Source organism: Letharia columbiana, assembly GCF_014066305.1.
Source record: "Letharia columbiana isolate WasteWater2 chromosome Unknown xpSc0000093_s0, whole genome shotgun sequence".
Lineage (NCBI taxonomy): Eukaryota > Fungi > Ascomycota > Lecanoromycetes > Lecanorales > Parmeliaceae > Letharia > Letharia columbiana.
In genome coordinates this window covers 64,740-80,058 of record NW_023501169.1, presented here as the reverse complement: position 1 = coordinate 80,058, position 15,319 = coordinate 64,740, and the positions used below count along the sequence as shown (strand labels likewise).

Sequence of the window (15,319 nt, the reverse complement as noted above, 5' to 3'; positions counted from 1 at the left end):
TTATTTAATTATATAAGATAATTTACGTAAATCTATTATTACTAAGATATTTATATAAATATCGTTATTCTATTAATTTATAATTACTATCGTAATATATTAGATTTCTAGATTTATCGTATTAAAAATTAATACGCTTTTTTAGAGAAATTAATCTACTATCGTTCTACGAAAAGCACTATTAAAAATATATAACGTACTTAAAATTTTTTAGTATCACGGTACATTACTAAGTAACCGCCAAAAGGCGATAATTTTCACTAATTTAGTATAGATACGATTATCGTAATTCATAGCCCTCCGCTAAGGTGATCTAAAGGGGCTTGGTGAGGGCCACTAAGCTGAAAGGGCTTAGCGATCCTTGGCACGTCTGAGGGACTGGGCAATTAAACACCTCTAGCACCAGTTAGTGCTTGAATCTTTGGTGTTTTCAACACGAGTACAGCTTGAGCTGTCTTAGTTATAGCTTTTTAATGTGTTGATGGATCGATGTTCGAGAATGAAGGCTTTGCAATGCGGGATTTCCGGCTTACATTGTTGCTCAACCTGAATTGGTGGCGAGACTGTATGTTACTTGTAGCTTTCTTGAGTCTATCTAGTTGTCTGAAAAAATCCGATATATTTGTTTCCCGTGCTTGGATATTTAATGACCGTTCACATTCGGTCTTCAAATCGTCTCACCAAGAAGCCCTTCTCCGCCAAGTAATCTTTGACTTCCTTCACTGTATACTCGGCACGGTGGAACTATTGAGGGCTTTAGCAAGTAGCGATGACAGATTAGTGTAAAGACATACCATGCCAGCTCCCAAAGCAGCATCTGTCGATGTTAGCTCAAAGACTTGTTCAAAATGTGCGGGACTGCCGGCACCACTCGATGATATGACCGGAATCTTGACCGAGCTTTTCACATCGTTAATCAACTCCAGATCGAACCCGCTGCTGCTGCCGTCCTTGTCTATACAATTGAGTAGAATTTCGCCGGCGCCCATAGCCTCAACTGCTATGACCAATTGATGGACGTCAATATCTCGTCCTTCGCGCCCACCTTTGATGGTGCACTGGTACCAGCAATATTCCTCACCTGAAGGGCCAGGATATTGCGTTTTGATTGCGTGGTGACCCGTCTCATTAGGCGACTTCGTGTAGACCCGCTTGGGATCGACGCTGACCACAACCGCTTGGTTTCCATATGCAGCAGAGATTGTCTCAATTGCCGTTGTCCTAGATAGGCGTTTCCCGTTCTCAAAGTACTCCTCAGCAGCCACAACAGCATCGGATCCAATGCTGACCTTGTCAGCACCAGACTTGAAGTACAGCGTGGCGACTTCGAGAGCTGATACTTTCGTACCGTCGATATCAACTGTGTCCCTGATCCCTCCGCCTATCGTCAATGGTACGAAGACGTTCTCTGACGTTCGCCGCAATATTTCGAGCATAGGCAAGTCTGCTAAGGGACAATTGCGGAAAGACGTGATATTGAGAAAGGTTATCTCGTCAGAGCCTTGCTCGTAGTATCTTCGGGCCATGTCTACCGGTTTACCCAGATTTCGGACTTGCCCTCCGCTCACAGCACTGCCTTTTTCCCGGACGTCATACTGATCTCCCTTCGTAACCACCAGGTCACCTTGGTCATTCGTGCGTACATCAAGGCACGCAATGACTCTGCGGGTGAGGCCTTGACTGGTGTCGTTCTGTGATACTCCTCCTAAAGACTCCCACCTTTTGCCTTCAAGGAAGGCTTTGAGGACCCTCAAGCCAGCAACCCCACTCTTTTCCGGATGAAACTGGGTTGCGAAGACATTACCTCGGCCGATGGCGCCTACAAACTGCTCCTCGCCGTACTTTGCAATTGCAACGGTCCAACCATTGTGCTCAAGTAGTCCTAGCCGGTACGGAACTGCGTACGAGTGGACGTAGTAGTACTTGCTGCTATCTCGTAGCCCATAAAAGCTTTCATGCTGCGAGGCACCGTTCTCAGACACTCTGGCCGAGTTCCAACCAATGTGCGGGACACTTTTGTCCACATTATCAAACTTGGTCAGGCTTCCTGGGACGATGCCAAGACCTGGAACGTTCGGGTTCTCCGCAGATCCATCGAACAATGCTTGAAGACCGACACATATTCCCATGAAATTTTTTCCCGACTCGATGTGCTTACGAATGGGTTCGAGATAGCCACTGCGGGAAAATTGAGTGAGACAATGTCCAAAATGACCCACACCCGGTAATATTAGTGACTATTTTCATGTTATCAGCAACTTCACTGCTGATCCTTATCTCAGCGTTCTTCCCGTTATCGGTTTGAATGCTGTCCACGAACCTCGGCCTTTTCAATATCTTTAGGTTCTTTGATCCATTCTATCTGAAAACCCAGTTTTTCGATCGCATTCGCTAGAGAGCGCACATTGCCAGCAACGTAATCTAGGAGATGTACGGTAGACATAATTTATCATGCTCACTTGATGACCTATTCAAGAACGTATAGACTAATCGCAACGAAATTAAGAACAGATCTTATGAGTTATCTTTGCACTTTCTTAGAAAATATCGACATCTTCAAGTACACTAAGGTGGATACTTTATCCCTTTCCTTGTGGCCGGGACGTACACGCTAGCAGGGGTCAAATGTAGGGATTATCATTTGTCCAATGATCGCGGTTCACTGCGGCTTAAGACTTTGCTTACTCATGAGCGCGGCAACGTCGATCTGACCAATCCATACCCCTACATTTGACCCCTACTAGCGTGTACGTCCCGGCCACAAGGAAAGGGATACCTGGGATAGTAAGTTTGGCGGCAGTCTTCCGGGAAGCGCGGCAAATTCGTCTAGGTACTCAGATTTGAAGTTCATGCCACGGAATACTCATACGCCCAAGCTCCACAAAGACGAAGTCATCTATGGAAAGGCTCTCCTGGAAACGCAGAAAGTCCAGCTACCGCTAAACGGAGCGCTTATATTTCCCTATTTACCACAGGAGCTTACTCCATTACGCCTCGTCAATGGGTTATGAAGTTTGTAGCCCAAAACAGAGACTCTGGTCTGCAACCTCAACGCGTGGATTGGCTAAGTTTTCGAGAAGTCAGTCTGGGCAGATACAGGCACTGAAAGCCGTAAGAGTATAGTCCTCTTATCAAGAGCGTAGATCAACCCGGAGACGCAACATCCGAACCCCGATCTTGGGCAGACGCGCTCATGAGGGTGTATGTGGTGAAACCACATATTGGAGCCAGGTCTGCATTGCTTTTGGCGTCGCTTTCTGGGGGTGGCAGAGCTATTACGATAAGTCGAATTATCTGCCATATGACGGATGCTAAGAAAAGTGAGATGGAATTCCTCTTTGCTCCGTTTGTTGTAGCTTACCCTCGACGTCACGAAGGCGGAGACCAGACCAGAATTCAGCGCAGTCCACGCCCATCCAGCACATTTTCTGCCACGTCTATGCGAGATGGACTAACCCTTTGCGAGGCTGCAATCCAGTTAGCAGGTCAAAAGGATTAATGCGAGAACAAGCTTTACTGGAGAAAATTGGCGTAGCTTGACACCGCCCTCGACAAATACAGCCGCTGTCTGCTCATTTTGATTAGGACTGTGGTTACCTGATGTGCGAAGGGATGTGCTAACTTCATTGTCCATGCCATAACCTTGTGAGTAGACAACTTCGGATATCCCAACCTGAGTGATTTTGATGCTGCAAGTCAAGCAAGGACAGCTACACGCAAAGCGTTAGCTCACACAGATCAAGAGGCTTGCCGCGGGACCTACGTATTGCAATAGAGAATAGAGCCTTCTCTGATCCGTTCTCGACCTGCTTCAAGTAGCGCATTCTCTTCCGCGTGAATGCACCTGCACGTTGAGAGACTGACACCAGCTTTATGTCCAGCATTGCATCGTGCACCTGGCAAGTTCAGCGATACATCTTCCACGCTTTCTCGGGGACACTAACAGCCGCCTTCGTTACAATTTTTCAGATTTCTAGGCGTACCATTGTAGCCTGTACTAATCACTCTTTTTTCGCGGACAAGGACACATCCTACTCGCCGTTTCATGCAATTACTCCTTTGCGCAGCAAGGGACGCTAGTTGCATGAAGTACTGATCCCAATTTGGTCGTAGGCGTTGCTCATTCGCTAAGTCTAGATCCCGTAAGGTCTCATGTAAAGTATCAATGGACTGCGTCTGGTTTACTAGGCGAACTTCTGCGCGATCAATGAGGCAAGCCAGACCGATCTTCGAATTGTACAAATGGTCATCATTGCGAAATACGAATTCTTCCAGGGTTGGCGAGGCCATGTTTTGCTGTTCACATCTTGATTGTCAGTCTCCTAGGTCTGGGGCTATTGGTCTTTGCCAAATTCACCGATTCTTGAGACGTTTCCACCGCATGCTCACGGGGGCATCCACACTAACGAGAATGAAAGATGGCCGCCTTAAGAGGTTCTCTAATATGTTTTCATCCCACACATCCGTCATTACCCAGCGTTGCTGCCATTGTTTTGTAACGAAATCCAATAGAGATTGCACACAGGCAAAAGAGTTCTCTTTGGCATCGTGTTGCTCGACTTCCAGTAGTGGAGATGGTTGTAGAGCCAGATGCAGCCTTACAAACCCAACATTTTCTGTCAGATATTCGGCAACTGAGTTCTTCCCCGCGCAGATCCCTATAGCATGTTATGAGCCTCTCACGCAAGGGAATACGTGTAAAGTGATGACTTACCTCCACATAAACCAACAAGCATTGTGATATTTCACTAAATTGCAATGCTACGATTAAAACGACAGAGATTCATAAAGCGATCGACATGCTCGAAAGTGTCGAAGCCAGGTACACGCGTGTGATCGGCGTTGAGGCCCGACCCGAGGGAGCCCTACCTGTATATGTAGTGTGCGTCACCCGACCCGGACCTGGGATCTAGGACCTGGGGCACCTGCCTCAGTCGGCAGCATTGTTTACTGACTGTACAGACGAAGTACTTGTACACATCGGCCCCGCTCTTGACGTGAACGACATCAGTGTGACTCTTACGCAACACGCAATGTTGAAGTTCGCGACCTTCACCTCAGACATCGAACTGCCCTTCTACACGTCTCTCGCCTCTCATAAGATCAATCATGATAAGCTCGACGACTCGGCTAGAAGGCTTCTTGGACTATATGAGATTAGATCGAGCGATTCGCCAGAGGCTTCATGTCGCCTGCAGATTCATGGCAACGCGCTAACGAGTGATGCTGTCCCGGCGGGCTTTTGTCGAGCTGAAGGCATGATCAAAAATTTCAACACAATAGAAGATTATAGAAGTTTAGACAAGGGAGCGGTATTATCGCAGGCAGCTTGCACCATCTGGGATGCGATTAATGATGGCACGATATACTCATGCCCTTCGCTACTCGCCTCCTTCACTGCGATCTGCTTTGCAGACCTCAAGAAATACAAGTTCACCTACCTCTTCGCTTTTCCAGCTCTCCACTCAGACTCCCCTTGGAGACTAGTACCCAACGTGGGATCGCGTCTGGGATTGGCTGAAGGTAGTCATGGAGAAGGCGATGCGATTATTCACATGACAGGTGAAGAGACGGCAGCACTAGTGGACTCCGTACAGACATGGCGATATAGAGTTGATGCGCGGCAGCACGGCTTCTTTCTTGCCAAGAAACGACGGCCAAGCTCGTTCGTCGGGTACACTCGTAAAGACGAAGCAACTGAAGATGGTAGTGGCCTGGACGATGAGACTGGTTATAGGCCAACAACCCCTGGGACACCCGGGGACAAACTGGGATTCACTTGGGCTGTCGGGTCGCTGATAGATTATGAGCGCGAGTTCTTTGAAGACATACCCGAAGAGGATCGATTTGTCGGTTTCACGGATCCCTCTACGTACCCAACGTATCCGGGCTGGATGCTACGAAATCTACTGATTCTAATACGCAGACGATGGAAGACGGACAGGGTCCAGATCATATGCTATAGAGACGTCCAAGCGCGCCGGGACGAAGCAAAAAGTATCATACTTCCATTGGTGCTGGAAGCCAGTGATGCATCTACCTCATCCGCTCAGAACTCTTCACTTTCAGACAAGATGCCAAAAGTAACAGGCTGGGAGCGTAACAGCGCAGGTAAAGTGATGAGTCGGATTGCAAATCTAGGGGAATACATGGACCCTCAAAGGTATTCTCGAAGTTGGAGTTCGAACCAGAGAGCAACATCTGACTGCTATTTCTAGATTGGCCGATCAAGCTGTTGATCTGAACTTAAAGCTTATCAAATGGCGCATTGCACCGGGGTTGGACCTGGACAAAATCAAAGACACGAAATGTTTACTTCTAGGGGCAGGGACATTGGGCAGCTATGTTGCGCGCAATCTTATGGTGCGTATATGGTTTTCGCTAGCTACTGGCTTTATTGTTACTGAGCGGCTGTTCCGATCCTAGGGTTGGGGCGTTCGAAAGATCACTTTCGTTGATAATGGTTCCGTGTCATTCTCCAACCCTGTTCGCCAACCGCTCTTTGATTTCGAGGATTGTCTTGGTGGCGGAGCAAAAAAGGCAGTCCGAGCATCACAAGCGCTGAAGGAGATATACCCCGGGGTCGATTCGAGCGGCTACGTGATGTCAGTTCCTATGGCGGGCCACCCTATCATGGACGAAGCGGTTGTCAAGTCAGAGTTTGAGACCTTACAGCAGCTCATCGAAGAACATGACGCCATCTTTTTGCTCATGGACACCCGTGAAAGTCGATGGCTGCCGACGGTTATGGGCAAAGCAGCAAATAAAATAGTCATGAACGCGGCGTTGGGTTTCGACTCCTTCGTTGTCATGCGGCATGGCATGAGCAGCTCCAGCCCGGGGCAAGAGTTGGGTTGTTACTTCTGTAATGATGTTGTAGCTCCGGCAGATGTAGGTCGACCATCGAGCTAATAAATTCCAAGAGGCTGATCACCTTCTCTCGCAGTCGGTGACAGATCGAACTCTTGACCAGCAGTGCACAGTCACCCGTCCCGGGATTGCAGCGATAGCTTCTGCAATGCTCGTCGAGATCCTTGTGTCCTTAATACAACATCCATTAGGAGCCTCCGCTCCAGCGTCATCCGATACAACGGAGGACCGTGGAGATCATCCTCTAGGTCTCGTGCCTCATCAGATTCGTGGCTATCTATCAAATTTCCAGAACATCATGATAAAGGGCAAAAGCTACGACTGCTGCAGCGCTTGCTCGGACAACATCACTCGGGCTTTCAAATCTGAGGGTTGGCAATTTGTAAGGAAAGCACTCAATGAAAAAGGCTTCGTCGAGGATCTCAGCGGATTAGCAGAGGTGAGAACATTGTCAGTACCCAACATCACAAGACTGACGCACCGCAGGTCCAGCGATCAGCAGAGAAAGCACTGGCCGAGATGGAATGGAGCGACGAAGGAGAGAACGAGGAAGGTGAAGGCGAGATAATCTGAAGAATGGTTGCACAGTCTGCATTTTCCGGCCTCAAGGTGTTGTGATTGGTTGACCTGCATTGACGTTGAAGCTGGCATTTAGTGGAGTTTGAATAATGTCTTGGATCCACGTTGTTGGGGTTTCAGCGCTGAGACGTGTATCACTATTGCGGTAGTATATACCACTTATATTCGAACCTCCGTTCCTCTAGTGATGCTACGAGCCAGCTCTTCTTCTCAGTGCGACAAAGTAAGCTTCCTTTGATTCCTGTTCAATACGTCAGCCTCACCGTTATTAACAAGGTTTTGATCTCTCACGCTGCGTGAAGATTCTGGCTTCTCTCTATGGACCCTCGAAAAAAGGGTCTTCAATCGGAGCTCTAGAGCCTTGTCCTCTGAGCCTTGATAGAATTTGCAGACGAAATGTCCGCCAGTTCGCAACGTGTCGAAAGTAAAGCGTAGTGCAGCGTCACATAGATCCTATGATGCCCTCCAATTAGCTTTCTAGAGCGTACAAGGTCGGTGTTGCTTTTACCATACTACCGGCATGATCTCTGAAGCTCACGCCGCTCGTATTCATCATCCTATAATACGGGTCACTCAGACTCCTCTTCCAAAAGCCTTCTGTCTGCTCCCAGGGTTCGGACATATCGCTGAGCACAACATCCACCATTCCGCTGTCCACCTTGCCAGTCCCAGACCTGCCTCCCCTTGTTTTTTGCGCGGCTGAAACAGCATGGCTCGAGGTTTCCACGTCGGCTCTCTTCTCAAGCTCGAGGTAGCTCCTCGAGCTCTGTTCAAGATCTTCCTCCGTCATCTGGTCTTCTCCCTCCTCTGCGATAAAGGATGGCTCCTGTTTGATCCGTCCTCGATCAGATTCGCGCAGAAACCTCTTTACTTCCTCCTGTATAGCTGGTGAGAGGAAATTTCCTTGAATGGTCGAGACACCTTTGGGTGGTTGAGCGGGGATAATGTCAATACCCAGCACTCTTCCGTTGGGAAAAGTACGGTCTACTGCAACCTAAAGCGGATAAGACACATTAAATGCTGCGCTGAAAGTAAAGACGTAGTGATGACCAACTTGCGACCAGGATCCAGGAGCGTACCCCTATACTTGTCAGCGCTCGGTGTTGGATTTCAGAGAGCATGTGTACCAAATCCACAACTGTCTGACCTCCACGGAATATCTTGTATCTCTCATTGATCTGATCAGTATGTTCAGCAGACAGGACTCGCCCAAGAAGGTCATGAAATGGACGGCGGGCTAGAGCTGACCTCTAAGAGCTTGAATGCAGCGCGGCTTTTCAGACCTTGTACTTTTGCATTGACGGCAAATTTGTCTTTGACTTGTCGTGTCTGCCATCGTTTGGAGGAGGCTGAGGAAGAGTATTGTTGGATAGGCAAGCCATCCTGTTGGACCAGCAAACGTCCTCCCAGCGCCCAGCGAGCCTGACAATTTGTTTGGACGCAGGTACAAGTCAATGTAGGTTGGAATAGATCTCTGTATTTGGAGCCACTTTTTGGCCTTCTACGAAACATGAACTCAACAAATGGCCATGACTGCTAAGAGTACGGAGAATGGGGTCCTGCACCCGCCAAGGGTTAGGTCTGCTACTAGCGCGAGTGCAGAACTTCTTGTGTCAACCTTAGGGCCCCTTCTGCAACCACATATTTTGAAAATAACCCCTACTTATTTCCACTAAATAACGCCACCACTTAGCTAATGAAAATAAGGCTTGAAAATACGCTATGGATATTTCCAAAACAAGTAGAATATATATACGGTTTTATTCTATAATTCTATTTCTAAGACTAAGTTAAAATCGTCGTAAAAATTATCTTCTTTATAAAAAACTATTAAATTTCTATTATTTTATATTATTATAGCTGAGATATCTATTACTACTACTATATAGACTTTAGCTATTATTAATACTTCTATTACTCTTATTATTACTCTAAATATACTTACTTCTATAATATCTATTAATATTAATATTAATATTTTATTATCTATAATTTAAAGTTAGATTATAAAGATAATATTATATCTTAAAATAATATAATAATATTATCTTAGTAAGAGAGTAGATATTAATTTTAAATCTAAAGTATAAGCGATAATTCTAGCTACTATTTAAGCTATAACTCTAATAAAGTATTATATAAATAGATCTTAATATTAGAGAAAGATAACTAATTATAAAGCTAAATAAGCTTTATAGAGAGTACTTCGCTATAAGCTAAGTAGCTAAAGATAAGATAATAATATATTAATATTATTAATAGATAATAATTAATAGCGAATATAAATAAGCGTATATAATAATATAGAAATAGTATATAATTAAATAATACTTTCTAGAAGAATAAACTTATAAGCGAACTTCGAATTAAGCCTCTTTAGATATTATTAAATTTAATAAATTATTTCTAAATAGAATAGCTATTAGAAATTACGTTTAATCTATATATTCTCTAGATATAATTCTAATAAATTTCAGTCTTTTCGAAATTCTATTCCTCTCTTCTCTCTTCTATTCGTAAATTAGTATATATAAAAGAATAAGATAGAGCTAAGCTTAAAAACCTTGAATTTATATATATAGTTAATTATAAATTTAGAGTTACTACGCTCTTTAATTAGATTAACTAAGTTATCGCGGATAAATAAATTAATATTCGTAATTATTAAAATCTCGCCCTTCCGCGCCTCTCTTATTAAATTATAGATATACGTTATTTATAATAGTAATAACTTTTTTATTTTCTATTAAAATTTTGGAATTTTTAATTTAAATTTTAAAGCGCTATTTGCGCTTTCCGAATTTTAAAAAATTTAAATTTGTCTTATAATTATTAAAGCGCAAGGAATTCAAATATCGCTTATCAAAGTCGCTTACCAAAGTTCGCTTATTAAAGATCGCTTACCTATTTACTCGATAGCTCTAATTAAAAAAAAAATTATAAATTTAATTTATAGGCCTTTACTCGTACTTTATAAAGTAATATCGAATATTTAAAGTAGTCGAATGATAATATATCTTAGATTATAGCTAAAAAGAGATATATTAGCTTTATAATTAAGATATCGATTTCCGTTAAGAGATAGAAGAAGATTAAGAAATAGTATATAGATATAGCTATTAATAAAGTTAGTAAATAAATAAATAAAGTTACTATATAAAGAGAGAAGGAGTTTATATAGCGTATAATTAAAGAAAAATAATATATAAAAAAAATATTATAGATAGTAATTAAGAAGACTTTAGCTCTATTATAAACTATAATAAATATAAAAAATTCTAACTTTATTATATAAATCGTAAACGTATTTTTAAATAAGATAAAAGTATATATATATATATCGCTCTTTCTAAAAGTATAAGAAATAACTAATTATAAGAGAAAGTTAATAAATTAGAAAGAAAAAAGAATATAATTTAAAAGTATATAGAAGAATATATTTAAAATAGCGAAGTAACTTTATACGCTATAGATAAAAAATATAGCTATTTAATAAAGTATCTTAGTTATTTAATAAGATATACTTAATAATCTCTTCATATATAATATATTTAAAATATATAATAAGATTATTAAATCGAATATTAAGATATTTAATTTTAAATTTAATATAAGAGTAATAGATAAGAAGAAATCGTTTAAGAATTTCTATATATAATTCTCTATAATTATTACTCTCTTAAGATTTATTAATATTTATAAGATATTTAATCTAAAATAATTAATCTCTATATATCTAAGATATTAAATTTTAAAATAATCTTTTAATACTTTTTAAGAATTAGTTATTTTTCTATAAGTATTAAATATAAATTTTTAAGTTATTAATAATATATTAGATTTAAAAAGTAAGAAAGAAATTAATAAAATTAATAAGAATTTTATCTTTTTAAATAATTAGCGTAATACTTTCTTTACTAAAAGAAATAATAATATTATTATTAAAAATTTCTATATATAAAAATATAAGTATTTTAAATTATTAATAAATAGAATTTAAAAAGAAGATAGATATTTTAAATATTTAAAAATTGAATATTATTTTAGCGATAATAGTATCTTATATAAAAATATAAATTTATTAATAAAAGAATAAGTTAATATAATTCTAAAAGTCGTCGATATTATAGAGAATATTCTTATTAAATTATTATAAAAATTAAAAAATTAAATATCTCTAATTAAGTCGTCGCTAGAAATCTAAAAGTCTTATATATAAAAATTAAAGAGTTAGAAATAGAAAGAATACTCGCTTTTATCTCTCTATTCGCGTATATTATTATTATTAAAGTCTCTTTATAAAATAAATATTAATTAAACTTTTATAAAAAAATTATTATATTAATAGAATAGATTAAGATTAATTATCTCTTAAATATTAAAGCTTTAATATTAAGCTTTATAAATATATCTTTTATTAAAATAAATAAGCTATCTAAAGTAGTATTAATATAATTTTATAGATTATAATTAATTAATAATAAATCTATTTTTATTTTTAATATTATATATATAATCTTAATAAAACTTATTTTAAAAGATTATATAGAAGAACTTTAATACTTAATTATCTTATTAAAACGATTTAATATTATTCTAGAAATACTATAACTAGAATAATATAACTCTTATATATTCTTTAAATTTAGAATTATTATATTTAATTTAGATTATTATATATTTAACTATTTATTATATAATAAATCTATTACTATTTAAAATAATAATAAATTTTTAAAAAAGAATTTAAATTATATAGTAAAGATTATATTTAAGAAAAAGAATATAATAAAGATCTTTATTTATATCTTTATTAAGATAATTAAAAAATTAAAAAATTAAATTATTATTATATAATTTTAAAATTTTAAATAATTTTTTAATTTTATTAATAAGAAAGTAAAGTTTATTATTAATATCGTCGCTATTATAATAAAAGATTATAAGAAATTCTTTTATAAATTAAAAAAGAAATCTTTAATTATAAAATAGTTATAAAAATAAATTTTTATAATATATTATAAATAACTAGATATTTAAAATCTTATTAAAATTAATAAGCTTTTCTCTTATCGCTTTATTAATTATAAAATATATCTTAAAAAAGAAGTTATTTTATTATTAAAAAGGGCTTATAAACTCTTTAGAGATTAGATATTAATTATAAAGAAATATATTAATAAGATATTAGAAAAAGACTATATTAGATTAAGTACTTCTCTTTATATAATATTTATTCTAATTATAAAGAAACTCGATAGAGAATTTAGATTATATATAAATTATAAAGCTCTTAACGTACTTATTATTTCTAATTAAAATACTTTTCTATTAATTAAAGAGACTCTTATTAAATTATACGCGATAAGAATATATAATAAATTTGATATCATAATCGCTTTTAACGAAATTAGAGTAAAAAAGAATTATAAAAAAAAAATTATATTTCTTATTTAATATAGTCTATTCGAATATATAATAATATCTTTTAAATTATATAATACCTTTATTACTTTTTAAATATTTATTAATAATATCTTACGCGAATATTTAAATATATTCTATATTATTTATCTAGACGATATTCTTATCTATAATAATATTAAAAATAAATATATTTAATATATAGAAAAGATATTAAAAAAACTTTAATAAGCTAGCCTTTATCTTAATATTAATAAATATAACTTTTATATTATTAGAGTTAAATATCTAAAATTAATTATTATAACGAAAGAAGTAGAAATAAATATAAAGAAAATTAAGATTATTACTTAATAAAAGAAATTTAGATATATTAAAGATATATAAATATTTCTAAAATTCGCTAATTTCTATTAAAAGTTTATTATAAGATATTCTAAAATCGTTATATTTCTAATAAATTTTATTTATACTTAATAGAAGAAAGACTTTATCTATTTATAGACTTAAAAATATTCTAAATAATTTACTTTTAAAATATTTAAAAAAGCTTTTACTATTATCTCTATACTTACTTATTTTAATTTAAATAAAAAGATTTAATTAGAAATAAACGCGTTTAATTTTATAATTATTATTATTTTATTATAAAAAGATAAAAACGAAGTATTTAAATTTATAATATTTCTTTTTAAAAAGATATCTTCTATAGAGTATAATTATAATATTTATAATAAGAAACTTATAGTTATAATATAAGTCTTTAAAAAATAATATTCTAAATTAATTAATATCTCTATTAAAAACTCTATTAAAATTATTTTAAATTATAAAAATTTATAATATTTTTTATTTTTTAAATAATTTAACTTTCGCTAAATAAGATAAATAAAGTTTCTTTTTAAATTTAATTTTTATATTATTTATCGCTTAAGAAAATAAAGTATTAAATCTAATAGTCTTATTTAATAAGTAAAAGATTTATTTAAAAATAAGAATAATGATTATATTTATTATTAATATTATATAATTTTTAAAAATAATAATCTTAACAAAGATATTAAGAATATTATATATCTTATTATTATACTTTTAAATAATATAAAAAAAAGTATTATCTCTTTAATTATAATATTATATAAATTTAATAAATAAAATAATATTAATAATAAGAAGTTTAATAAAGAATTACTATTAAGAGCTTTAATAAAGACTTTTTAAGAGAAATTCTTAGAAGAATTAAGAGAAGTCTTTATTATTAATACTTCTAAATTATTATATTAAATAAAAAATACTTATAATTATAATAATATTATTTAAAAAATTATTTAATTAAAGATATCTAAATAGAGAAAGTTATTATTTAAAATAATTAAGAATAATCTTAAATTAAAATTAAATAATTATTATTTTTATAACGAGTTATTATATATTAATAAGTAAATGTATATATATTAAATATTTTTGAATTATAAATTAAAATTATTAGAGATATTTATAACTCTTTATTTAAAGATTATATTAATAGATTATTAATTTATAATAAAATAAATAAATATTATTATTAATTAAGAATAATAAATTTTATTATCTATTATATTAAGAGCTATTATATTTATAAAAAATAAAGATTTAAAATTTATAAAAGAAGATTATAAAATAAGATTTAATTAAATAAATATTTCTATTATTTTTAAATAATATTAATAAAATATTTTTATTAACTTTATTATATTATTATCTATTTATATTAAATATAAATATTTTTATTAATATATTATAATAATTATAAATAGACTTAAAATTTGATTTATTTTATTTTTTTAATAAAATAAAAAGTTAAAGATTAGTAAATCTTTATCGAATTTATATAATTAAAAATAAAAAATTTAAAAATATTATTATTATTACTTGATATATTATATTTTTTATAATAATTTCTAAAAAAATTATATAAAAGAATTTTTTAATTTATTTAAATATTTTAATTTTTAAATAATAGTAAATTATTTATAATTATAATAATAATTTATTATTTAATTTATTATTAAAATTTATAAATTATATATTAAGTTATTTTATTAAAATAATTAGAATAATCTTAAGATAAAAAATTAAACTTATTATTATATTTAATTAATAATTATATATTTTTTATTAAGCGATATATATTTAATAATTAGATTATATATAATTAAATTTTCCTTAAATTATAAATTAAAATTATTAAATAATATTTATAATTCTTTTATTTAAAGAAATATATTAATAATTAATCTATAATAGAGTAAATAAATTTACTATTAATTAAAATAATAAATTTTATTACTTATTATATTAAGAGCTATTATATTTATAAAAAAATTAAAACTTATAAAGAAAGTAAGTAAGATTTACTTAAACTTCTTTTTATTTCTAAATAATATTATTAAAATATTTCTATTAA

At 34.1% G+C, this 15,319-nt stretch overlaps 4 protein-coding genes across 4 annotated transcripts; 1 reads left to right on the top strand and 3 right to left on the bottom strand.

Annotated features, from left to right (window-relative positions):
• Positions 1-654: 654 nt before the first annotated feature.
• Positions 655-2,443, bottom strand: HO173_013238 (uncharacterized protein; the record flags this gene model as incomplete). Its single annotated transcript, XM_037315062.1, has 3 exons — positions 655-744; positions 795-2,237; positions 2,321-2,443. 3 exons carry the CDS (start codon positions 2,441-2,443, stop codon positions 655-657), a joined length of 1,656 nt encoding a protein of 551 aa, XP_037158065.1.
• Positions 2,444-3,437: 994 nt separating this feature from the next.
• HO173_013237 (uncharacterized protein) lies at positions 3,438-4,736 on the bottom strand (the record flags this gene model as incomplete). The annotated part of the gene is made up of 6 exons (XM_037315061.1): positions 3,438-3,467; positions 3,518-3,710; positions 3,764-3,896; positions 3,945-4,306; positions 4,358-4,658; positions 4,715-4,736. 6 exons carry the CDS (start codon positions 4,734-4,736, stop codon positions 3,438-3,440), a joined length of 1,041 nt encoding a protein of 346 aa, XP_037158064.1.
• A 63-nt stretch (positions 4,737-4,799) lies between these two features.
• On the top strand, positions 4,800-7,443 carry HO173_013236 (uncharacterized protein; the record flags this gene model as incomplete). The annotated part of the gene is made up of 6 exons (XM_037315060.1): positions 4,800-4,830; positions 4,963-6,163; positions 6,219-6,363; positions 6,427-6,891; positions 6,947-7,309; positions 7,357-7,443. 6 exons carry the CDS (start codon positions 4,800-4,802, stop codon positions 7,441-7,443), a joined length of 2,292 nt encoding a protein of 763 aa, XP_037158063.1.
• A 196-nt stretch (positions 7,444-7,639) lies between these two features.
• Positions 7,640-8,961, bottom strand: HO173_013235 (uncharacterized protein; the record flags this gene model as incomplete). The annotated part of the gene is made up of 7 exons (XM_037315059.1): positions 7,640-7,690; positions 7,741-7,902; positions 7,958-8,006; positions 8,070-8,443; positions 8,504-8,530; positions 8,577-8,627; positions 8,698-8,961. 7 exons carry the CDS (start codon positions 8,959-8,961, stop codon positions 7,640-7,642), a joined length of 978 nt encoding a protein of 325 aa, XP_037158062.1.
• Between the last annotated feature and the right edge of the window lie 6,358 nt (positions 8,962-15,319).